The 27530-nt window shown below is 36.2% G+C and overlaps 3 protein-coding genes across 3 annotated transcripts; 1 reads left to right on the top strand and 2 right to left on the bottom strand.

Annotated features, from left to right (window-relative positions):
* Positions 1–1152: 1152 nt before the first annotated feature.
* LOC125659899 (uncharacterized) lies at positions 1153–3772 on the bottom strand. Its single transcript, XM_048891693.2, has 7 exons — positions 3619–3772; positions 3120–3428; positions 2850–3014; positions 2204–2395; positions 1938–2124; positions 1570–1784; positions 1153–1445 (listed from the first exon to the last, which is right to left on the bottom strand). Exons 1-7 carry the CDS (start codon positions 3662–3664, stop codon positions 1294–1296), a joined length of 1266 nt encoding a protein of 421 aa, XP_048747650.2. The 5' UTR covers positions 3665–3772; the 3' UTR covers positions 1153–1293.
* A 335-nt stretch (positions 3773–4107) lies between these two features.
* LOC130050575 (thermal hysteresis protein YL-1-like) lies at positions 4108–5953 on the top strand. The gene is made up of 2 exons (XM_056150800.1): positions 4108–4152; positions 5570–5953. The coding sequence occupies exons 1-2, from the start codon at positions 4108–4110 to the stop codon at positions 5951–5953; spliced, it is 429 nt and encodes a 142-aa protein (XP_056006775.1).
* A 9322-nt stretch (positions 5954–15275) lies between these two features.
* LOC125659704 (ADP-ribosyl cyclase/cyclic ADP-ribose hydrolase-like) lies at positions 15276–26408 on the bottom strand. Its single transcript, XM_048891458.2, has 8 exons — positions 26171–26408; positions 25309–25438; positions 21356–21443; positions 20103–20248; positions 19332–19405; positions 19158–19250; positions 16487–16576; positions 15276–16329 (listed from the first exon to the last, which is right to left on the bottom strand). The coding sequence occupies exons 1-8, from the start codon at positions 26296–26298 to the stop codon at positions 16194–16196; spliced, it is 885 nt and encodes a 294-aa protein (XP_048747415.2). The 5' UTR covers positions 26299–26408; the 3' UTR covers positions 15276–16193.
* Between the last annotated feature and the right edge of the window lie 1122 nt (positions 26409–27530).

The raw sequence follows: 27530 nt of genomic DNA, 5'->3' as shown, positions 1-27530 counted from the left end.
TTTACTAAAAATATGCGACGCTTGAAAGAATTTTACTTTTATATGAATATGCTGTTATTACTTATTTTACTCGGGACACCCCAACCCCGCTGTGGTCGACAATTCGGTGGAGGTAGCGCACTGGTGTGGGGTGGAATACAGCACGTGGAAGGACCACCTCTATAAATTGTATGGAAATCTCACCGGCGTACGCTATCGAGACGAAATTATTCAGCGCCATGTGATACCCTTCATACAGAGACAGCAAAATCACATCACTCTGCAGCAAGACAACACAATGCCACATGTTGCACGTGTAGTCAGGGACTTTTGTTCAACAGAATGTCGATGTCTTGCCTTGGCCAGCTGTTTCCCCCGATCGAGCATGTCTGGGATGAAATGGAACTACGTCTACGAGGTCTACCAAATCAGCTAGTGACAAATTAACCAACATCTGGAACAACTTCCCTCAAGCATTTCTGAACACTTTAGTGACATCAATGAGGCGTCGTTGTCAAGCATGCGTGAATGCAAATGGTGGTCACATGCGTTATTAACTTGGTTAAGGAGGTATGCTACACTAGAGGAATTTGACGTAGATGAAAAGTGGAGGATATATACAACAATATTTTGAAGTTGAAAATTTTCAAATTTACTTTATTTTGTCAAAAAAAAATAATAGTTTTAGTGGAAGGTAATCTGAAAAAAATTTAAAACCTTTGCTGAACTCGAACCTGCGACCTACAGGTCAGCAGTCGGGTATTCTAACCTACTGAGCTACTCGGCTATGCAAAATGGAAAAGGAAATCAAATATTGCCGATATCGATTTTTTCATCCATGTTTTTAAAGGAAGTCATCCATTATGACGATGTAGAGTACTACCTTAATTCAAGTTCGAATACCAGTGTCTTTCGAGTGTGTCGAAATTGACGTTACTCGACGTAACATTAATGGATTATGAAATGTTGTAACGAATACATTTGTTAAATGCGTTCGCAAAATTAGAATTTTGTATTCTAAATATTCTTTATAAAGTGAAAGAAGAATTTATCAGAACACCTGCACCATCTGTTAAATACGATTACTAGAATATCCATCCTTGCAAATTCCAAGAAACTGAGTACTAATTACTCAGGTTTATTTGCCTCGCCTTGCCGAGAAAAAAGTATACAAATGTTTGATATTTTATTTTAAGCAAAGAAGTTTTTGAAAGCACTACAACAGGGTCAATGATCTGTCAGGAATAATCCTTTCCACACGGTTTGGACATAACTTGTCGATATCTCATACATCATGCGGTCCATGCGTCCGTTTCATCTACACCTCTCATTGAATTCGGTACATCTACCCTTGGAACGTCCGTTACCGGTATTTTCGTTCCTTATTTGTCCCATTTCCATGATTTCGCGGATATTCTTAATGTTGAATTCAAAGATGGACTGCAAATACTGGAGCTGATGCGGTGCTGCAATTGTATGTATAATCATAAAGTTCCATATTTCCTTAAAATTAAACTGCAATAGTTTATAACTGATTGTAAGCTCAATTCAATTATGCATACTAGTATTACGCGTTATCCAAATCCTTACCGAGGAATTGGGACATGAAATTCGTGATGTCGGCCGTATTTCCGCTGGTCACGTGGTTCTCCACTAGTTCTAACTGCAGCATGACCGACTGGACGTAGTCCTTGTACACTTGTAGGATGGCAGTAATGGCGGGGGTGGCGTCTGTAGTCATGTATGTGGGTAGGACTTCCTTTAGCCAAGCCTCTGTCTCAGCAAAGGGTTTGATTTCGGATAACCTGTTTCAAATTTAAGTTATTTAAGTTACGTTTCCAAAAAACGTTCATCGGAATCGTTACATGATAGGAATCCGGTTTTACTAGTGAAGATATCTAGCAAGAAAGAAAAATGTAGTAAAAGGACAAAAATTGTTCACTTTAAGCCTTAATTACCTCTCTTGAAAACGTCTAACAATTGTTTGGTGGAATTTCCAAAGATCACGCACACTCGGACATTGAAAGACAGCGTCATAGTCCGTCAAAAGTTGATTCAGTTTCTCATTGAACACGACTGGTGTCCATTTATTTTGCTCAGCTTTCCACATGAACATTTTCATTTTGGGAAGGAATTCCATGATATCTGAAACATTTGTAACAATATAAGATAATAAAACCAAGCTTACTTAACGGTATACAGTATCAGAAGGTTTTACAAGTACCATTAAGTTGGGAATATTCAATGTGCTCCATTATGTCCCCGTAGGCATGTCTATGCGCTGCCAGAACAATTTTCTGGGCGACTTTGCCCACAATGGCCGTATCCGTTATCCAATTCCCTAGAACTTTCCTCACGCGAGTGTTGATTTTCCAGTCATCTTCGGTCATTGCACGTACTTGTTCCTTAAAAACATCTGGAAAATTTTCATATTAACAGTTCTTGTACACAATACATAGGATGTGAAGCGAGAGGACACAGTAGTTTTTGTTATACTACGCATCTCATTAAACAATCGATATAATTGGAATTTTAAAAAAAATATGAATATTCAATGTGTAGAGTGTTGAAATGCCATGGTTTGTCATTTTATTGGACTTGAGAAAAAAAAAACCTGCCCAAAATGCCTACACTTTGGTATCTTGTATTTCTAATTGGACCAAGAACTTTCTTTGCGATGCATTTTTTTAATGAAATTTTGAAAATTAAATGTTGCAATATTTTTCGTCCCTCACTGTAGCACGAAAGACTTATTTATAAAGTATATATATAACATTTCTTTCATACGAGAATCGTGCACTTATCAAATTACATCTGCCAAAACTTTAAAGAATGCATTTCGGATTAGGTCAGGACTATGCTATACTCACAGAAAACTATTTGGTTGATTCTTGACGTTGCACACTGGAAATGGGCATCCAAGAGCTCTCTGACAACGTTAACAAAAGTCTGTTCTTTGGTCATCATTTGGTCAGCGTTGTTGTACCATGCATTCAGCATTGTGACAACATTACGTGGTGTTAACTGCATCTCCACTGAAAATCCAAGGGACGTCAATGAAAGATTGAAATGTACTGAATCCACAATTAGCCATTTGAAAGCATTTCATGGCGACTTGGTATTTCTTACATTGTACTTACGTGAATACGGTCCACTTGGGAAACTGCTGAAGTATGGCTTCAGAAGCTTTCCGAACATTTTGTATAGCCATTTGTATGTTGGAGAGGAGGGATCAAGTTCTTTGTCATCGAGTCCCCAAAGCCCGAGCGGTCTGGTATCGGGGATAGGGAATTCTGACGTAGACCCGCTTTCTGGCACGATACTGCTCATAGAATTCTCAGGCCTACTACCGTCAACTACATACTGTCTTAAGCTTGCTGCGAGTCTCTCTAGTTTTCCGACGATGTCACGTATTTCATCCTCAGAACTCACTGGCTTTGATAGCGATCCTGTGTGAAAATAAGATAAACAGTTAATAATCTGTATGATATTCAAAAGACTAGCATTACGTGCACTCCATTTTGTGCGTGTTCGAATGGTAAAATCTCTTACTAGAGCTGGAAAATACTTGCCAATACATTTCAATATTCACTGTGGAAAGGTTTAGACAAAAAAAGTATTTCTATGAAAAAATCTTACCGTGTGAAACTACGATCAAAACCACGAGGACTTTCAAGAACTCCATGCTTAGTTTCTGTGATGTGCCAATTATACCTGTCGTCTCGAAGTACACGCACTCACCCGCTCAGTCCTTTTATACCTACCCAACGTCGTGCTGTTCAACAATTGGTTGTTAAAATTTGATGACACATGCATTTTGACTGATACAGAATAAGCTTTTGAAAAATTTCCCCCTGATATTCATGTATTGTGTACAATATGATCGCCGATTCTAACTCCACCCTAACCGCAGGGTCCGTGATTAAAAGAAAAAAACAAATTAAAACCAAAAAACAAAGAAAGAACCCCCCCCCAAAAAAAAAAACAACCCCCCCCCCAAAAAAAAACCCCAAACAGCCTGAATTCAAATTACTTAGGAATGATTGCATAATTCTGTGCAATGATCAGGGATTTTAATACTCTGACCAATTACATTGCGCGTTTTAAAGCATGTATCGTTAAGTCAAAATGGCTTTCCCAAAAATTACCAATTATAGTCAAATCAATTACAATGTAAAAAAAAAAAAAGAATACATTCTATTACTGATACAGTTTCTTGATCTGGACTACAGAAGTATTATTTATATTTACATGTATAATGTACTATGAATATAATGCACATGGTTTTATCTTTTTAAGGAATTAAAAGAAATATTGTGAAAACTGTCGTAAAATTCCCGAGTATATGTGGTATGAGTGATATAGCATTCCTACTAGTTTAGCTAGTGGGTTAACCCTTTTGCTCGATTGGTAGAGTGCTCGACTTGTGTGTCAGAGACCGGGGTTCAAATCCCATCAGAGGCCTAAAAATGTCTATGTTACATTTAGCGCCCACGTTGGGAGAGAGATTGTCCTCAGTACTTCGCCCCACAGGTTTTGACACAGCGTAAGAGTCGGGGACGACTCTTAATAAAGTAGGGGGACAATGTGGTAGTGTGAGTGATATGGCATTCCTACTAGCTCTTGCTAGTGGGTTAACCCTTAAGCTAGAGTGTGCTGAACGTTTGTGTCAGAGACCCGTGTTTAAATCCCTATTACATATTCAATAAAGCAGTTATTTTCATCGGCCGATCTATTTGTAGTTGTGTTAGAAAGTGCGCATGGGGAAATGAGAAATCATTTTTAATGTTTCGGTAGAATACTTACTTATCAATGATATGTATGAAAATACTAAATAAAAGATTTAAAAGTTATATTTGAACATAAGTCTTGATTACTATTATGAATACGTTTCATTTTTATTCATTATCAAACAAATGTAATTAATTTACGTTTTTGCAAAAAGCACTCCCCGGGGTGGTAGTGTGTCATGTATTAATTTGATAGATAGATTGATAAAAAGATTTTTTTTTTGAGGTTTTAGTACAGCTCTCTCTCTCTCTCTCTCTCTCTCTCTCTCTCTGACAATCCATTTTAAACATTTACATCATGTATGTAACATTTAACTAGCCGTTAAAAAAGACTCAATTACTGATCAAAATTTATCGTTTATCACTTTTCAATGACCGTTTTTGATCAAAATTTAACGTTAGATTTTGATCGGGGTCAACTTAAAACGTTAAGAAATTACCCCTGGGGTCGTTTTTCAACAGGGTCACTATCTAATGTTACATTGGTAGGGAATCAGAGGACCCTGTTCAGTGTAGTTACTAGATTAGCAAGTTGAGCTAAATAAGGACAACGTTATTTTGATGCAAAGCATTAAATCGGTCGCTGACATTTAAATATTCCAAACTAGTTCCTAAAAGTAATAAACACATGGAAGTTGTAATATAAAATATTTTATTTAAAAATGGAAGCAAAATCAAGAAACACTTTAAAAAAGCATTACACACATGTATTATCATTTATGTATGAGCATTTAAAAGACTTTTCAAATATAATACGTAATTGTAGTGGAACATAAAATGAATCATTTAAAAATCAGCAGGTGCGCTTCCTTACAAGTTCTACAACATGTACCGGGGTATATCGAGGAAGTTCAGCTACAACATGTACCGGAGTATATCGAGGGAGTTCAGCTACAACATGTATCGGGGTATATCGAGGGAGTTCAGCTACAACATGTACCGGGGTATATCGAGTAAGTTCAGCTACAACATGTACCGGAGTATATCGAGGAAGTTCAGCTACAACATGCACCGGAGTATATCGAGGAAGTTCAGCTACAACATGTACCGGGGTATATCGAGGAAGTTCAGCTACAACATGTACCGGAGTATATCGAGGGAGTTCAGCTACAACATGTATCGGGGTATTTCGAGGAAGTTCAGAGAACGCATATGAAAATACATCGTCGGATGCCCATGGATGATCTTGTCGAGTAAAAAACGAGATCACCCGTAGGTATCCGACGATGATGAACATACGGATGTCACTCAAGTCGATGCTAGGCACAAGTTATCAAAGTTTAAGAACTGAAACATTATTTATTCCCGACTACAGCATGTGTACTTGAAAATTCTACAAGTTTTACACCAGATTTCCATGTCAAAATACAGTTAAAGACAGGACGTTCCAGGGGACAAAGGCCCATCCCTGGGCCCCCATTAGTGCAAACTGGGGCCCTAAAAGTGACCAATAGACCAGGACCTATATAGGTCCCTGAATAGACCCCTTGTCTCTCAGATTTTCCCCATGCCCCTCTAAATTAGAATCTTAAATCTGTCCATGCTTATAAGGAAATTTGCATCCAAGAATCTTAATTATTATAAAATGTTGAAGTACCATCATAATGGTATGCAAATGAAGCAAACATGTATAATTTTTTATTAAGAATTTCAATAGACCGCAGACACCAAATATGCTCTAGAAATGTGCTTAATGTATCTTATAGTCTATCAATAGAATGCCATAGGAAGACCAAATCTCTGTCACGTGATGATGACGATATTATTTGCTGGACTGGCTATACTGTGTACTTGCCTGCAGCTCTTGCTGATTTGCGCGTCGTGGATTTCAAAGAAAGCAATAATCAAAATATACATATCTAAATGTTTGCAGCTGTAGCATATTCAAAGCAACATAACTTGTTTTTATCCATTCATTTATTTAATTAATTTATTTAATTAATGTCTGGAAACTCATGATGAGTTGTTTCTATATTTTACACACTGCTACTCCGGGGAGTACTATAGTTGTAAAAACTTCGTATAAAATCGTAAATTCATAATATTTGTTAAATAATGAATAAAAATGAAACATTGTTTACAGTAATCAAGATTTATATTCATATATTTTTAAAAAGCTTTCAGTCAGAACTTTTATATAAGGACTTATTCTAACAAAACAATGAAAAATGTTTCTTATTTCCCCATGCGCACTTTCTAACATAACCACAAACAGATCGGCCGCTCCTGCCAATAATAAAATACTAATGTAAGGTGACTGAGCTGAAGAACGAGGGAAACATACCACACACATGTAAGAGGAACATGAAGCGGGAACCATCAGAGGCACAGAAATATTTTAGAGAGTGGAGAATGTTGCATTTAGTTGAAGGAGTTTTGTTCAGAATTACACTGATAGATGGGGAAAAGAGGAGACAACTTGTAGTACCAGAGGTATATAGGGAAGTAGCATTTTTAGGTTTTCACAGGGATACAGGTCACCCGGGGAAAAAGAAAAACGTGGCTTGCAGGGCAGAGGTATTTTTGACCTTCTGTAGAGAAAGAAGTCAATGAGAGAATTCAGAGATGCCCTCGATGAATCAGAAGCAGGACACCCGTTGAACCAACAGAATAACTGTTTTCTATTGAAACTACACTTGCAATGGAATTGATGTGTACATGTATATATTTTTTGAGTCTTGAGAGATCCAAGGGTGGATTTGAGAATGTATTGGTTATAATAACTGACCATTTCACTAGATTGTCTCGAGCTATTCCCTGCAAGAATCAGACGGCTATGACAACCTCTAAAGCCCTCTATAAAAACTTAAGAAAAATTACATAGTGAACAGGGTAAAAACTTTGAGTCAAAAGTCTTAAAAGAGCTATATAAGGTGGTAAGCATAAAGAAAACGAGGACAACACCATACCATCCTATGGGAAACGGGTCCGCCGAACGTTTTAACAAAGCTCGAATAACGATGGCTAGTATCTTGGAAAATGACCAGAAAGCAGACTGGAAATCCGATGTTGCTCCGTTGGTTCAGACTATACAACGCTACAAAGAGTGATGCAACTGGATAATGTCGCACACTATCTGATGTTTGGATGAAATCCCAGGCTGCCTATAGACGTTTTTTAGGATTAGATCCTGGGAATGAGGAAGATCACACCCACAGTGGCTGTTATAATAAACAAGAGAAGCGGTTTAGAAACAGTACATAAGATTGCTGCGACAGAGTAAAAGAAAATGGAGAACAACAGGTAATTGTGACTAAGGTTCAAATCCCATCAGAGGCCTAAAATGTCTATGTTATATTTAGCGCCCACTTTGGGACCTGGATTTTCTCTGGCGGGAGAGAGATTGTCCTTGAGCAGTACTTCGCCCCACAGATTTTGACACAGCGTAAGAGTCGGGGACGACTCTTAAACAGTAGGGGGGGGGGGGGGGCAATGTGGTAGTGTGAGTTATGTGACATTCCTACTAGCTCTGGCTGGTGGGTTAACCCTTTAGCTCGATTGGTAGTGTGCTGGACTTTTAATTAAATTAACACAGGACTGATGTGATTAACCATCGTCGCAAGCCACGCCTATCTGTCTCCGTTTACACTATCGGTACGTGAAATGCAGTGGTTGTATGATTAAAAAAAAATCCTCGACTTCATGAATATTAGTGAGTTAACATGAATTGTTTTGGTGGAAAGAAAATCATTCGGGGGTCATTGCGTGTTCGTAGCGGAATAATCCGAGGATTGCCGATTGAGATCAAACTTTTTAGTTGTTGTAACTAATGGACGCTTCTTTGTTGACTTCATCAATGTAATACATTTACCATATAATACGCATAACCACGCCGCTCTCTTAGAGCAGGACGACTAAAACAAATACTGCACGTTTTAGTCGGGGGCGCAGCCATTAAAAGATCGGAAATCTGTTATTGTGAAACAATTGACAAGCTAGAATTATATCATGGTATAAATACAAGAGACCTACAGGCCTTAACGGTCACCTGAGTACCATAACCCATACATATACATGTCAGGGGTCTCATAATTGCATTTTCTAAATATGCATACAATTTCCATTCAATCACAATAGACGAAAAGATGAAGTTTGAAGCATTCAAATCAGCCCTTATCCCCCCCCCCCCCGATGAATTATATCTGTAATTTTGGTAGCCAGTTATATCCCCTTCTCTAAATGTGTAGTTATCTTTCGTTGAACATCAGAAGAACAAAAGACGAGTTCTTAATCATTAGACCACACACATGTGAATCCCTGACCAAGAGGTCATGAATTTCACAATTTAGACAGAAAGCTTCATGGACATCATAACCATGCATTTCATTTTCCTCACACATACCTGAGAGCAAAGAAAAATATTTTCTAAGATTTAATACATTTTCACTAGAGGCCCTAATTAGATGGGGCCTAAACTCCTAACCCAGGGACCACGATTTTCACTATTGAAGAAGAGATCTTCATGGACATGCATTTCGTTTTTCCTCACATACTGTAGTATACACGGGAATATTTACATTTGCAACTGTTTTCTCCTACACAACACTATTACGAGCAATACGTATTTATCCCTGCATAAATCCACTACGGGGTCAACAGAGGTCACGGCTGTGCGTATGAACATTTGTTAAAAGTAGGTAACAGGTACTACTTTTACTAAGGCAATACACATCTAGCAATCGCTCTCACTTACTACAGAAAATAATCAATCAATGAAATCAACATCACAGAATGTATTTACGGTTTTATTTGTATTCCAAGTAGTGGACTTTCATCCATAATTGATAAAAGCATTTCTGTAAACAATATTTTACTATTGTATGGTCTAAAATTTCGTCTGCTACAACTTCACCCTGGTCATCGGTGATGCGGAATTGTACCTGCTGCTAGACGATGACATTAGGCTTTAGCAAAAAGGTCATTCACAGGATGTATGGCCGATAAGTCGTCAAAGTGCATTAAGACCTACACACCACACTGCTTCCGTGCCACAGCAGCTAGGTGATTGATGTCGGTTTCCAAGTTTATGTCGGGACATCGAAGCGAGGCGTCGTTAAAAACCTATTACAGAAATTTATCGAGTCAAAAGAAGCGTTCAGTGAGCTCATGTTTGTCAACAATTACATATCCAAATCCAAACCGTCCCTTACCTTGTGCAGTTCCACATTCTCTGCGATGTTCAGTTCTTTCCGGAGATTCATCTGAGCTGCGTCCTCTGTCCTGTCTATAAATGATTTGCCTACACCTGACGACTGCCGCCCTGTTTGTTCTTCATGTTCCTCCATCTCAGTCTTATATTAACTCCGTAATATCCACAGAATATCTTTCAAAGTCGGTCTTCAACGTCTCACTTTTGAAAAGTGAAAGCGCATCACAACTGTAAGTGTAACATTGCGCACCCCCGTTTAAATCATAATTCCCCTCACCCCCAAAAATTAGACATATGGAAGAGTTTTCCATTATATACTCCCGAATTAATGTATAAGTATATGTTGATATACTTGCTTTCTAGCGTCTTAATAATTAAAACAGTTCTTCATTTTATGGAACTTTGTTTTGTGTTGTTGTCATTTTGAACATCTATGACGCTTCGTTGTGGACGTCAACAATTTGAAATGTATGGAAACGTGTTGTTAACACAATTCAGCAATGTTACCGACCAAAAATGTAAATATAAGTAATAAGGTATCATTTTAAAATATTTATCGGGATATAAATACGGGTTGGTACATGATCAAAGTTTCCATAAAGCCCTTCGGGCTTTATGGAATTTGATCACGTGACCAACCCGTATTTATATCCCGATAAATATTTTAAAATGATACCTTATTTCTTAAATAATTTCACGGGTTGTAACTTTCAATGTTCATAAATTCGCGTATTCGAATCATTATAAGCCCCCTTCCTTATTTTAAAAACACATTGTGTATTAAAGAATAATAAAAATATTCACGTTTTTTAAATTCGCGGAATTGTTTAGACCGCGAATATAGCGAAAATTTCCACCGCGATTTATTTTCCACCTATACAGTATATCTGAGATTAGAGAAGGAGATTTTCTAACACGTTATAATTATATCTTTACTATATAGTCATATTGGTCCCACCCTAGAGACTGAACCCCTGACCAAGGGGCCATGAATTTTACAATTTTGGTACCATGCATTTGGTTTCTCTGTCAAATGTGTGGGAGTAAAGAAAATATTCTTGAATTTGTTGTTGTTGATTTTTTGCCATTTTTACCCCATCCATGAGGCCCTAGGGGAGCTATAAGATCATAATTTTCACAATTTGCATGCATCTTAACCTAAAGAAGCTTCACACCAAAAATGGTAACAATTGGCCTTGTAGTTTTCAAGAAGTTAAAAATGTAAACTTAATGTTAACGGACGACGCACGACGACGGACGAAGACCAACGGCAGTAGGTGAGCAACCCAGGTGACCTAACAGCTGCGGTAATTCATTTTAATATTTCAAATGAAATGTATCGATATACCAAATTCTTCCCCTCTCAGAATTATATGATATTATGATCACAGTGAACAGATCTACCCCAATGATCACATCAATATCGATATTAATGACATGATAGTGTCAACATATTCACTGTACGTATATAATTTTGTCTCACCTAATCCAACATGGCCTCCATGTTTTTTCGACCTTTAGTCGAGTCCTGTAAATAAATATTTCATGTCGGGTAGGTAAGTCAACATTTACATAAACATGGCATAGTTTTTTTCTTTCTGAAAATAAAATTCAATCGTATACTCGTAAATAGCCTATACGACGTACATGTATATAAATTCCTTGATTGTACCCAGAAAAACACCAATCTGGCGTTGGAGTACTGATACATTAATATCAGTTGGAGGGGGTGTTCCAAGAAAAAAAGAAACACCCAACTGGATCACAACTCTTTGATCTTCGTATACAGATTTTTTCTGGAAACGTCACCAGTCTTAGGTTAGGTGCCTTAAATTCAGCGCTTAGACAAAGGTCATATCTGAAAGACCAATTTCTTAGTTACTGAATTAAGATAAAATCAAATCAGATCAAATGATTTATTGACGATTACCAAACATGAGGCGTACAACATAAATTAACATCATATACTAGTATATATATATTTTCAGATGAACCAAAATTGTTCTGATTTCTCAATTCAGTGTACCTTAGATTAAAACACTCATTCAAGTATTGACAAAAATGCTCTGTGAATGTATAATTTTCAGAATTCAAGAGACTTTTTATGGAATTTGCATTCAAAACACCCATATGTTCTGAATTTTTATTCCTCAAGTGATCGTATTTTGTACAAGATAATAAGAAGTGTTTCTCATCCTCAACTTCATTCAAGCAGAATTTGCAAAATCTATTAGATCGTGGAATTGGAGGTGCACAGTATCTCCCAACCTCAATATTGAGGGGATGTGCACTTAGTCTTAGTTTAATGAGTAGAGATCTGTAAGCTTTTGGTAATGTAAATTTCAAATATTCTTGCAATTTAAAATCATAATTGTATATTTGGCTATAAAATACAAGTTTTTCATTATTTGTTTGTTTTAAGTTATCAAATTGATTAGATATTTCATTTTCATAATAGTTTCTTAATTTATTGCTAAATGTTTCATGGGTAAGCTCTAAAGAGGAAAGTCCAGTCATCTTTGTAATAATACTCAGTGATTTAGTCATGCTTGGACTAGTTTTTATATCAGATAACTTTTCATCCTCTTTAAAAGCAAATTCCATATTTTTAACCTACAATAATATTTAAACATCGATTCATATATCTTAATGTGTAAAGGATATAGACCTAATTCCGAAAGTTCTTCAAAATTAGAAGCTTTCTCATGAACATCAAGTACCGGTATGTCTTTCAAAGTAGTATTACTATGGAATCATTAGAATTCGTGGTGGCTCAATTTTCGTGGATTTCGTAGGTACCCCTCACTCACGAATTTACATCCTCAACGAATTAAGAATCATAATTACATTCCAGAGTTATCTTTCTTACAAATATATAAATCCACGAAATTACGTCCCCACGAACCCGTAAAAATTCAGCAATCCACGAAAATTGTCCCCCACGAATTAAACGATTCTACAGTAATTACTTTCTCAAAAGGCAACTTTGATTGGCTATTTATGTTAATCTTCAAATCAGTAATCCAGATTTCAGATGAATATGTAACAATAGGTAATATGAGCCTGATACATTTTTAGCCATACTTAAACAGAAAGATCATTTGTAAAAGGTACTTTAGATTTAATTGAATAATAAGCCTTTCTAGCTCTATCCTCAAGGCTAGTACTCGCTTGTCTTAAACTTCCATTTGATGCAAATATTAATCCTAAATATAAATATATTCATTAGTTATTTCAACAATATCACTTCCAAATATCCTAAATATTTAAATTCATTAGTTATTTCAACAATATCTCTTCCAAAATGGTTCATCGTTAATCATCCTCATTGAGAAAATCATAACTTTTGTTTTATCAAGATTTACATCCACCTTCCAATGTTTGCAGTAATCCTGTAACCCATTTAGACAATGCTGGAGAACAGATGATGATTCTGAAATAAAGCATATTTTCCTGATTTTGGCGCTATTTTAGGTACTATACTCACACAGAAACGTTCTATGTCTGACGATGTAGCGTATTACAACAGCTATATGTGGCCAACGCCTCGCACAGACATCGATTTTCAAAACCGGGGGTGGGGGTAGAGAAGTTGATTTCACAATTGTCTGAAAATTCACGACAAGCGACAAAGCTCATTGGGGTAGTTCTGTCTGATTCTAAAATCCATAAATTGTCGGAAGAGGTGGGGGGAAAAGTGTATATCAGAGCAATGGTTCATTTCATCGGTTCAAGCTTACATTTCTACTACGATTCAATACTACAATGAATCAAAGTACTGAAAGTACTGAGAAGTGGTAGGCTTGGTTTGTATGGGTAAGCATGTTATAGTACTCCTAAAATATCAAAACAAAATTTTCAATAATTTGCTGCAATTATCATATTGTTTAAAGAATGAAATATTGGAATACTTCTCTAAGCAATTATGAATGCATACTATACTAGAATATACAGTGCAAGAATTTCCTTATGGATTTAAGGAATGAATTTATTATTTTTTCGTTGGATGGAGGAATTCCACGGGAAAAAAGACGGAAAACTGCATCAATGCGCGTAGCGCATGATGCAAAAGCTGTGACAGCTGTTGTAACGTCGTACGGAAGTCTCGTTTCGGTGCCCACTCGTAAACATATTTAGTCCGAAATATCTTACGTTTTCCTGGCTTTTTTTATGATTTTGATATTCACCTTGCCTGGCAGGGTTATGGAAGAACATATTATGCTGGAGTTCGAAACCATAGTCGTTTTAAAGGGCTACGATATTGCAGTATCTCTGAGACAATGTGCAGTGTATCTGGTATTTGGGTTTCGTGACATGAATCGGTTGAATACATTTAATTCTCAGCCCGGAATTACAGAAGCCACAAGCCTCTGAATTTCTATCAATAAGCCGTTATATGATTGATCAGAGTGATATATATATACCCCCTGTGGCAGAAGCAGACGTGTGTTGTTATATTTTGGTGGTTGTCCTCAAATAGCCATATTTATTTCATTTTGCAAATTAATCATTATTTATCTTTGATATTTGTTATTGTTTAATAAATTTATGTAGATCGATGGAATTGTTAAGTTTTCCCCCCAGGATTCTTTTATCTATATATAAATACAAAGCATCCAGGGGAATCACCAAAATTCCAATAGAAAGTAGTAATTTTTTTTGCGTTGGATACAATATTCCAATAATTTTCAACCAATGAAAAAGCTTGTAACATGTAAAATTAAATGATTTTTTGTTTATAAAATGGAAGAATGAAAAGATTTTATGTTTTGTAAGTAAACAATTTATGTTGTTTGATCTAGTTTTATCCTTTATTGTAAGAATGACTCATAATAAGATTGTTAACTTAATAAAATGACCACATTTTGCAGTTATTAAAACAATTTGTTGGAATAAATTATAAACTTCTTTTGATATGTGAAAAATACACCTTTTTATTACATAAAATGTAAGAAAAATGCTGCTTCGTTTTTCCTCAATATTGTCACACAATACCATTCAGAAAATTGTTTATTGATTGATTTTATATGGTTTAACATTCCTCTCGAGATTTTTCACTCATATGGAGACATCACCATTACTGATGAAAGACTGCAAAAATTAGGCCCATGCTTGGCGCTTACAACCTTTGAGCAGGGAGAGATCTTTATAGACACACCTGCTGTGACACGGGCCTCGTTTTTTTGCGGTCTCATCCAAAGGACCACTCCATTTAGTCGGCTCTTACGACAAGCGAGGGGTACTAACTCGGATCCCCTCGATATGAACATTCTGTTTAAAGGAACATCAAAAACCAAAAAGTGAAATGTTAGTAAATAGGAAGAAGCTACTATTTATGTATAAAAAATAAGACAATATACATGTGTAATGTGTATTTTATCAATTGGATGAAAACATGGTATGCTTTTCGTCAAATATCTATATGGCATACTTCACGATATAACATTTTTGTAGTGAAATGAAAAAAATAGTATCATTATGTGGTTGGTCCAGTATTTCCAGAAAATCTCTTATGGGGAGTTTATCAACTTGTTGGGCACATAACGGACAACTAGAGGGTAAAACTGTAGCCCCCATGTTGCTTTTACTATGGAAATAATATAAGCTATTTTCAAACATATATAATACTTTTACAATATGAATATTTCAGATTCTTCTAATGTATTGAACTTACTTTATAAAATCCACAAAATCGATATTTAAAGAACGGCTTAACGATTGATATAAACACGTCATACAGCATTGAACCTAACGACAAGTTGTACGCTGAATTCAAACATGACTGTTGAAAGCCATGTAACATCAACTTATTTGTCAGTAGCTTGCCTTAATTCTAATATTGATCATACGCAGAACATGATCTCGCGTATCGAATCAATTGCGAGACAGAAACACCATATGCAGGGGGTAATGGAGTATTGCTATGCTATATAATTATGGGAAGTTGACGATAGAGAAGCTGATGTCATCCATTTGTCATAAAGAGATGTAGAGTTATAGTCTCAATGCACAGAAATGAAAGCAATTCGATGATTAGCACGATTTCACAGTCTCTACCATAGAATATGAATACAAAAATAGCCCGTTTTCGTGAGTTTGAAATCCTGGATTGACAATACAGAATCAAAATATGAAACTACAGCAAAACTTTGCACTATATATTTATAACTATGAAGCTATTCTCCATGAAAGGCGAAGATAACGAACAGTGATCAATCTCCATCATATTTGAAAACTCAAAATCACCATTTAGATTTATAAAACTTTAAGAGATATTAAAACATATATATGAAAAAAGCAATTAATATAAATGATATTTGCTGTCTGTACAGCGTTGAAGTTCCGTTAGTGTCGCAGGTATTACAGATAGGCAGCCCCGGGGATTCTGAACACAGCTGAAACCTTAGAGAACTGTAACATAAAAACATTTACAGTGTAAGGAACAAAGTACTGACGTGAAATTGTTATAGTATATTGATAATAGTGATCTAGGTATGATACTCTATAAAATGTTTATTACAATGTTTTGTTTATCACTAGCAACACATTCTTTTATACATGTACTAACCTTGGATTAACTTCACATGTAACTTTTGTGACACCGTTTGTGTTCAGTACGTTTTTGACCAGCTGTACAGAAGGACCACTACACGTCTCTCTATAAAATAACACAAAGCTGATGTAACTACAGATCTCTACAAAACAACACAAGATTATCTGATGTAACTACAGACCTCTACAAAATAACACAAGGACTGTCTGATGTAACTACAGATCTCTACAAAATAACACAAGGACTGTCTGATGTAACTACAGATCTCTACAAAATAACACAAGACTGTCTGATGTAACTACAGATCTCTACAAAACAACACAAGACTGTCTGATGTAACTACAGATCTCTACAAAACAACACAATACTGTCTGATGTAACTACAGATCTCTACAAAACAACACAAGGACTGTCTGATGTAGCTACAGATCTCTACAAAATAACACAAGACTGTCTGATGTAACTACAGATCTCTACAAAACAACACAAGGACTGTCTGATGTAACTACAGATCTCTACAAAATAACACAAGACTGTCTGATGTAACTACAGATCTCTACAAAACAACACAGGACTGTCTGATGTAACTACAGATCTCTACAAAATAACACAAGACTGTCTGATGTAACTACAGATCTCTACAAAATAACACAAGACTGTCTGATGTAACTATAGATCTCTACAAAACAACACAAGACTGTCTGATGTAACTACAGATCTCTACAAAATAACACAAGAATTGTCTGATGTAACTACAGATCTCTACAAAACAACACAAGGACTGTCTGATATAACTACAGATCTCTACAAAACAACACAAGGACTGTCTGATATAACTACAGATCTCTACAAAATAACACAAGATTATCTGATGTAACTACAGATCTCTACAAAACAACACAATACTGTCTGATGTAACTACAGATCTCTACAAAACAACACAAGGACTGTCTGATGTAGCTACAGATCTCTACAAAATAACACAAGACTGTCTGATGTAACTACAGATCTCTACAAAACAACACAAGGACTGTCTGATGTAACTACAGATCTCTACAAAATAACACAAGACTGTCTGATGTAACTACAGATCTCTACAAAACAACACAAGACTGTCTGATGTAACTACAGATCTCTACAAAATAACACAAGACTGTCTGATGTAACTACAGATCTCTACAAAATAACACAAGACTGTCTGATGTAACTATAGATCTCTACAAAACAACACAAGACTGTCTGATGTAACTACAGATCTCTACAAAATAACACAAGATTGTCTGATGTAACTACAGATCTCTACAAAATAACACATGAAATGTCTGATATAACTACAGATCTCTACAAAATAACACAAGATTGTCTGATGTAACTACAGATCTCTACAAAATAACACATGAAATGTCTGATATAACTACAGATCTCTACAAAACAACACAAGATTATCTGATGTAACTACAGATCTCTACAAAACAACACAAGATTATCTGATGTAACTACAGATCTCTACAAAATAACACAAGGACTGTCTGATGTAATTACAGATCTCTACAAAATAACACATGAAATGTCTGATATAACCACAGATCTCTAAAAACAACACAAGGACTGTCTGATGTAACTACAGACCTCTACAAAACAACACAAGGACTGTCTGATGTAACTACAGACCTCTACAAAACAACACAAGGACTGTCTGATGTAACTACAGATCTCTAAAAACAACACAAGGACTGTCTGATGTAACTACAGATCTCTACAAAACAACACAAGGACTGTCTGATGTAACTACAGATCTCTACAAAACAACACATGACTGTCTGATGTAACTATAGATCTCTACAAAATAACACAAGACTGTCTGATGTAACTACAGATCTCTACAAAATAACACAAGACTGTCTGATGTAACTACAGATCTCTACAAAATAACACAAGGACTGTCTGATGTAACTACAGATCTCTACAAAACAACACAAGGACTCTCTGATGTAACTACAGATCTCTACAAAATAACACAAGACTGTCTGATGTAACTACAGATCTCTACAAAACAACACAAGACTGTCTGATGTAACTACAGATCTCTACAAAACAACACAAGGACTGTCTAATGTAACTAAAGATCTCTACAAAATAACACAAGGATTGTCTGATGTAACTACAGATCTCTACAAAACAACACAAGACTGTCTGATGTAACTACAGATCTCTACAAAACAATACAAGGACTATCTGATGTAACTACAGATCTCTACAAAACAACACAAGACTGTCTGATGTAACTACAGATCTCTACAAAACAACACAAGACTGTCTGATGTAACTACAGATCTCTACAAAACAACACAAGACTGTCTGATGTAACTACAGATCTCTACAAAAGAATACAAGGACTGTCTAATGTAACTACAGATCTCTACAAAACAACACAAGACTGTCTGATGTAACTACAGATCTCTACAAAATAATACAAAGACTGTCTGATGTAACTACAGACGTACAGAACACTACACGTGACATTAGGGACCAAGACGTGGTCACATAGTATAAAGTTTTAAATGATACTGATTTGAAGATTAAACACACAAAATAAAACTAACCGCGTTAATTTTAACAATACGTTTTATACTACAAATCCCGGAACCTCTAGCTGAACCTACCCAGGGGGCGCTATTTTATATACCTTGGAGGTAAGGCAGTGTTGTGGGCAAAGAGAACCCGGACACCGGTCACTCGGGGGGCTCTCAGGTTGGGCAGCTCCCATCGACTGAAGTACCTACAACAAAAACTCATATAAAACAAAACATTTTAAAGAATAACAAGAACAATATTTTACGATAGGGAAGATGAAACTTACGATTCGTTGGTTATAGGGGCGGGTGAAGAGGCATTCAACATGAGTTCTACCTCACCATGCGCTGACCTGGAGAACTGGAAAGAGAAACCTGAACATCAACATCCACATAAAAGGACATAGTCTCATGCCACGGTATTTGAACCCACTACCACTTCCGGGAGGAGTGCACATGCCCGTGATTTACGACTATGTGAACAATTGTTGAAGAGGTGCATAGTAAATTTATTCATTTTAGCTGTATATTTATCCTATCCTTTCTCAAAATTGTCTTCTTTTAGTACTGATATAATGCAAAATTTGTACGGTACCAATTTTGATGCACCAGATGCGCATTTCGACAAATAATGTCTCTTCAGTGATGTTCAACCGAAATGCATGAAATCCGAAAAAACAATAAACTTGTAAGAGCTATTTTAGGGAAAAACAGAGTGCCAAAAAGTGTAGTCAAATTCGTTTAAGGATAAGAGCTATGCATGAGGGAGATAATCCTTAATTTTGAAATGAATTTCTAAATTTTATCACAGCAATTAAAATGTGGTTTAATATGCATTGTAGGGAAAATGCTATAAAACATGTACGTATGCACAGGTAAATTGTTTTATTTATAATATAAATACATTGATTTATTTTGCGAAAACTTTTAAAATTTTCGTTGTATAATTATTTGGGATACAATTATTGTCATCCGAAAACTGTATGTATTATTTCCACTTTTGAATTTGAAGAGAAAGGATATGAGAGAGTGGTAAATATTTATAGTATATTTTATACATATTCAGAGGAGGTGGACCAGAAAGCAGCCTCGGCGGACGAAGGACAGCTGGGAGTCTGATCATATCCTGGACATTTACTGCGGTCCTGCTCTACGCCATCAGCAGAGCTGTTACTACCACAAAACTTTGTGTCACCAAGGAAACCTAAGGAAGAAAACGATATGACAATATATACGATTTGAATACAATAATGAATGATTTTGACAAAAATTTGAAGAAAATAACGTGTTAATATTAATATTTTGAATAGGAAGTGTTATCTATTATTACCCGTGTGATATCTATTATTACCCGTGTAGTATCTATTATCCGTGTGATATCTAATATTACCCGTGTGATAACTATTATTACCCGTGTGATATCTATTATTATACATGTGATATCTATTATTACCCATGTGATATCTATTATTACCCGTGTGGTATCTATTATTACCCGTGTATTATCTATTATTACCCGTGTATTATCTATTATTACCCGTGTAGTATCTATTATTACCCGTGTGATATCTATTATTACCCGTGTGATATATATTATTACCCGTGTGATATCTATTATTACCCGTGTGATATCTATTATTACCCGTGTAGTATCTATTATCCGTGTGATATCTATTATTACCCGTGTGGTATCTATTATTACCCGTGTATTATCTATTATTACCCGTGTATTATCTATTATTACCCGTGTGATATCTATTATTACCCATGTGATATCTATTATTACCCGTGTAGTATCTATTATTACCCGTGTGATATCTATTATTACCCGTGTGATATCTATTATTACCCATGTGATATCTATTATCACCCGTGTGGTATCTATTATTACCCGTGTATTATCTATTATTACCCGTGTAGTATCTATTATTACCCGTGTATTATCTATTATTACCTGTGTGATATCTATTATTACCCGTGTGATATCTATTATTACCCGTGTAGTATCTATTATTACCTGTGTGATATCTATTATTACCCGTGTGGTATCTATTATTACCCGTGTGATATCTATTATTACCCGTGTGATATCTATTATTACCCATGTGATCAACATTTGATGTATCTTACACTGGCATCATCTTTGATCACGTGTTACCTAGAAGGGTGTCAGCAATGATCACGTGTTACCTGTGAGGGTGTAAGCAATGATCACATGTTACCCGTGAGTGTGTCGGCAATGATCACGTGTTACCTGTGAGTGTGTCGGCAATGATCACGTGTTACCTGTGAGTGTGTCGGCAATGATCACCTGTGAGTGTGTCGGCAATGGAGAATGTGCGTTTTCCTCTGTAGCTGTACTTCATCACTGTATCGTACACGTGTTCCCAAAAGATAAACTACAAAATAATTCAGACAGAAACAGGTGTATTAGATATCAGACAGGTGTATTAGATATCAGACAGGTGTATTAGATATCAGACAGGTGTATTAGATATCAAGCCAACTATAACAAAGTGACTTGGGTACATAATGAGCACGTCTTCAACTACGTGTGCATGATGCATATCGATGTTTGCATGCTTGAAGTCCATTGTAATTTTAAAATGAGGCCACAGTGAATTACTTTTGGATTGCGACACACCTTCCCCCTAAGATGCATTAAGTGACCAAGTTTGATGGTCCTAAAGTTCCAGAAAGAGGCCACGGTGACTTCCGTTTGTTCACACACATCCCCTCCAAGATGCATTAAGTGACTAAGTTTGACGGCTTTACGTCTCAGTGTGAAAAATGAGCCGGACAATTAGAGAATGCATAACCGTAACCACTGTGATTCATTTTTGGTTCGCACCCCCCTCCCCCCCGATGCATAACCTGAAACCAAGTTAGATGGAGTTAGACATTATAGGTGAGAGATACGATTCAGATGACCAGGTTTGATAGGTCAAGGTCTTACAATATGAAAGATATGTTTCGGACACAATTTATATATGTACAACGATAAAATTCCAAAATCAGGCCGCAGTGACCTAATTTGGTTCACAACACACTTTTCCCCCTAGATGCATCAACAGACGAAGTTTGATGGCCCTAGGTCTTACACTGTGATACGACCCGGACACAAAAAAGCTAACAGACGGACAGACGAACGGGAAAACCTATATCTAATACGGTCCTTCAAAAGACGGGAGTATTAAAAAATCCACAATTCTGAGAAGTGTGTTCAGTATAAAAAGATCTATAAAGATACAGACAGCTGTGTTCGTTATCAAGACGTGGGCCACATCGCTCATCTTAATCACCTAGGCCCTTCCGTTGCCTACAATGGTGACGTCTCCATATGAATGAAAGATTCTCGAGAGGGACGTTAACCAATATACAATTAATCAATTGCAGTCAAAGCCCTACCTCAAATAGTTCAGGAAATATTGAATAGGTCAGGGTTTCTTAAATGTAAATAAAACTCCGAGGTCAAAGATCAAACACTACTGTGTCACAAGGTCTTGTCATAAAGAACCTATATGCAAGATCTGAATATCCTACGTTAAATATGTTATAATCTCTTAAAAGTAGGTCAAACTCAAAGTTCAAGGTCAAAGAACATGATATGATTGATTGCTTGATGTTTTCCGCCACACTCAACGATGTTTCTGTTATCTGGTGGCGCCCAGTTCTTATTGGTGGAAGATAGAACCCAGATACAATGTACCTGGGAAGAGACCACCGACCTTCCGAAAGTAAACTGGGAAACTTTCTCAGATTTTTATTAAAAGTAGGTCAGACTTCCAGGTCAAAGTCAAAAGATTGCATCACATGAAAGGTCTTACCGTAAAGAATTTACTTACAAAATAATTTTCTTTTCTCTCTCTTGTTTCATGGTTTTTCCATTAGTATATATATCTTTGTATCTCTTTTCTATACATTGTTTTTAATCCGTGGGGATCCGGGTTAGAATATGTCCTCAGTATCCCTTGCTTGTCGTAAGAGGCGACTAAATGGGGCGGTCCTTCGAATAAGACCGCAAAAACCAAAGTCCCGTGTCACAGCAGGTTTGGCACGACAAAGATCCCTCCCTGCTCAATGGACATAAGCGCCGAGCATAGGCCTAAATTTTGCAACCCTTCACCGGCAGTGGTGACGTATCCATATGAGTGAAATATATTCTCAAGAGGGACGTTAAACAATATTCAATCATACAATCAATCTATACATTTCATCTTATTCACATATTATATTTACAAATGTTCAAGTGTTTGATTCATTGTGACGTTGATGTAGGCCTAGGGAGATTGCTGAAATAGGCTATGCCTGCTGTCCAATTCCATTCACTTATTAGTGAATAGAACATTGTTTAAATAAATATACAAAATATGAATGCCCTAGCTTAAATAGTTCAATATATATTTTTAAAGATTTTTCCCATATATATGCATATGTAAGACTTTGATCCCGTATTGTGGCCCTATCCTACCCCCGGGGAGCATAAATTGCATAAACTTGGATCTACTCTATGTCAGAAAGGTGTAAATTCCCAACTCTCTTCTGGCTTAGTAAATTTTGATCCCCTATTGTGGCCCCACCCTACCCCCGGGATCCAAGATTTTAACAAACTTGCCAACAATCTACCATGTCAATTTAAACTTTTCTGGCCCATTGGTTTTTGAGAAGATTTGTAAAGATTTTCGCTATATATTCGCATGAAAATCTTTGATCCCCCATTGTGGTTTCCACTTATCTCTGGGGGCTATGATTTTAACAAACCTTAATCTGCACTATGCCAGGAAGCTTTCGTGTAAATATAAACTTTTCTGGCTCAGTGGTTCTTGATAAGATCTTTAAATGACCCCACCCTATTTTTCATTTTCGTAACAATCTCCCCCTTGAAGGGGACAAGGCCCTTTATTTGAACATACTTGAATCCCCTTCACCCAAAGATGTTTTGATTGAAAATAATCCAGCGGTTACGCAGAAAAAGATGCAAAGGTGAAAAGTTTACGGACAGACGACGGACAAAATGTGATCAGAAAAGTTCACTGGAGCCTTCTGCTCATGTGAGCTAAAAACTACAAAAATCTATTTTCTATATTTCATCTGCAAAAAACAATCCATTATCAAGATTTTCTCCATTCAACTCATCAGTTGAAGAAATGCTAGTTGATTTTGGTTTAATATATACCCGTAGTTGAAGGTCCTTGTATGTAAGTTTGGGTAGCAGACGTCATGCTATTCATCTGTTGCAGATGATAAGGCGACTACTGTAAATGGCGCGTCCTTCGGAAGAGACCGCAGAAAACCGAGGCCCCGTGTCACAACAGGTGTGGCACGATAAAGACCCCTCCCTGCTCAAAGGCCGTAAGCGCTGATTTTGCAGCCAGCAGGTGACGTGTATATCTCAAGTGGGACGTTAAACAATATACTGTACAATCAATAAATTTTGAGTTTTTATATTGTATGGAGGAGCATTTTTTCATGTTGTATGGAGCAGTTTTATAATTTTGTATGAAGCATCGTATTTCATGAAATAACATTTTATCATATTATATGGATTGGACTTTTGATATTGTACGGAGCGATATTTCACACATTGTAGAGAGTGGCGTTTCATATGGGATGGGGTAGCATTTTTATCATATTGTATGGAGCGGCATTCGTATCATATTGTAAGAAACGGTCATTTATCATACTGTATGGAGGGGCCATTTTGCATTTTATCATATTGTATAGAGTGTTATTTTCATCATATTGTATAGAGTGCTATTTTCATCATATTGTATAGAGTGATAATTTCTTCATATTGTATAGAGTGCTACTTTCATTATATTGTATAGAGTGCTACTTTCATCATATTGTATAGAGTGCTACTTTCATCATATTGTATAGAGTGCTACTTTCATCATATTGTATAGAGTGCTACTTTCATCATATTGTAGAGTGCTATTTTCATCATATTGTATAGAGTGCTAATTTCATCATATTGTAGAATGTTATTTTCATCATATTGTATAGAGTGCTACTTTCATCATATTGTATAGAGTGTTATTTTCATCATATTGAATTTAGTGCTATTTTCATCATATTGTATAGAGTGCTACTTTCATCATATTGTACAGAGTGTTATTTTCATCATATTGTATAGAGTGCTATTTCATCATATTATATAGAGTGCTATTTTCATCATATTGTATAGAGTGCTATTTTCATCATATTGTACGTATGGAGCGGAATTGGTATTGCAGAAACAGTTATTTTTATCCATGTACTTACCTTGCTTTGGGGTACGTCATGTTGACTGTCGTTAATGAACTGAACGAACCTTTGTCTGTCCACGTGACAAAGAGACTGGAAAGCAATGGCCTCTCGGAAACTTTCCCATAGTTCAGAGCAGTTCTTCATTCTGTAAAGAAATCTTTAAAGCTGGGAGAAACGACCGCTGATGGGTCTGGCCACCCTCTCAGTAACAAGCACATTTACCCGCCTAACGGTCGCTAGACCACCCCGTCCATCTGCACAGTACTGTCACATCTTATTCTTATGTCATGTTTTAGGTTTTACTGGCTCGCGTTTTGAATATTGTGTATTTACCACGCTTGTTCAGCGCTGGATCCGCCACCAGACATCTTTATGTGATAGACAAGTTCTTCAAACCAGGATTAAGGAACATGTGACACTGCAGAAATGTGTCATATCCTGGAGATATTCAGTTATTATGATCAAAGGGTACGAATAACACCGTGAGACTTTCGTATGATTTATTGCACAAGTTTACTATAAGTGGAAGTTTGAATATTAGCCTTATGTATTTCACTTGAGGAATAAATTACTAGGTCGTTATGTGTGGGTAGATAATGGAAGCAAGATAGGTATTTCCATTGTTTATACATTAATTCCCATAATATAACAGCCGCGACATTTTTCTTCTTCTATTTTTCTATTCTGTAGAAAATAAAGATTTCACGCTTCGGATAACTTTCCATACAAAGCCAGCCTACTTGTGACGCCATATAGTGCATGGCAATAGCGTAAACTGGCATTCTACTTTTTCATCGAGAAAGGTTTATCATATCGTATGGGTCAGAATGAAGTTAAATCAATTATGCCTGGCGTCAGAAGTAGTGAGAAAACATACCTGTTTTTAAATGGTTCAGGGTTGATGGTTGTTTGGTAGTACAAGCATTTTCCCACAAACTCTTTTCCCGCTGGTGAGAGGGTCATTACCAGGGGTAGAAAAGCCACGAGGAGGGCCCAGGAGATCATATTTATTTAAAATCAATCCTAACGACGGTGACTGCAAGTTTCCACACTATTTCCTGATAATCTAGCTATCCCGGAAGAAAATAGGTCATTGTGTAATCTCGCTTTGAATGCGCCTGGGTTTATTCCGTTTACATGTATCAAAATAAATATTCTAAACTAATGCTTGACAGTTCATGTTTTACATTAACAATCTAGCTTTCATTGTTTGCAATCATATTTTCGGAAATACAGTTATTCGTGGTAGAGGTTACGACGGCGTGTTCATGCCAATTAAACCAGCAGAAAAATTAAAATAAATCGTTTGTACGATTTATTAAAACTAAAAAGTCGTTTGTAAGATTTAGGAAACCGTTTGTACGATTTAAAAAGTCGTTTATACGATTTAGAAAGTCGTTTGTACGATTTAGAAAGTCGTTTGAACAATTTAGTAAATCGTACAAACGATTCTAAAAAATCGCACCAACGGTTTTAAAACTAGTACAAATTAACGACTTTTTAAAGAGCACTTAATTAACTTGCTTTACTTTAGATAATGTTACAGTATAACTCTATTCTTAATAAGAGTTCTCTTCCAGGGTAGAGAATCCCTATCTTAATACCAATGTTATAAATATTTATACCCCCTTTTGAAAAAATGACCTTTTATGGGTCAACGTTCGAGGTCAAACTGCTAAAAGTCAAGAAAATGTTAGGGGCGGGGGTGGTGGTGTGTTTAGATGTTTTTCTAGCATTGCTTGTCTTGATTGATTTATAATCTATTCTCAGATTTTTAGTGAGAATTAAAGAAGAGGCATAATGTTGATTTAGACTTGTTTATATATGTGAATATGTACATATGAGTTATGATATACTAGAATCTCTGTCTTAAGTAATTAATGAGACCTATGTACCTTTTGTTTTATTTTTGATAATCATCATTCTTATTGAAAAAGTATGATATGTTTACGTTTGTAAAGAATAATGAAGTTCTAGCGAGCCGCTATCCTACTGATACCAGATGAGTGTCTTATTTTTTATTTCCTGGTAATCAGCATTTAATTAATTTATATTCGGACGAACAAAGTAAGGGAGAATGTGATATTGTATAACACGTCCAACTCATCTATCCTCTTCCATCTGTGTTTAGCTCAGATCAGTTTCAAAGATTTTCATTAACTTCATAGTATCTTGCAAGCAATTAACAATTACCCTCTGGCTCTTGTTTGATTTTCCAGCTTCCAGCCATATGACGT

This window comes from Ostrea edulis, chromosome 9 (genome assembly GCF_947568905.1).
Source record: "Ostrea edulis chromosome 9, xbOstEdul1.1, whole genome shotgun sequence".
NCBI lineage: Eukaryota > Metazoa > Mollusca > Bivalvia > Ostreida > Ostreidae > Ostrea > Ostrea edulis.
Note: the sequence above shows the minus strand (reverse complement) of the source record. Positions and strands in the feature narration are given on the sequence as shown.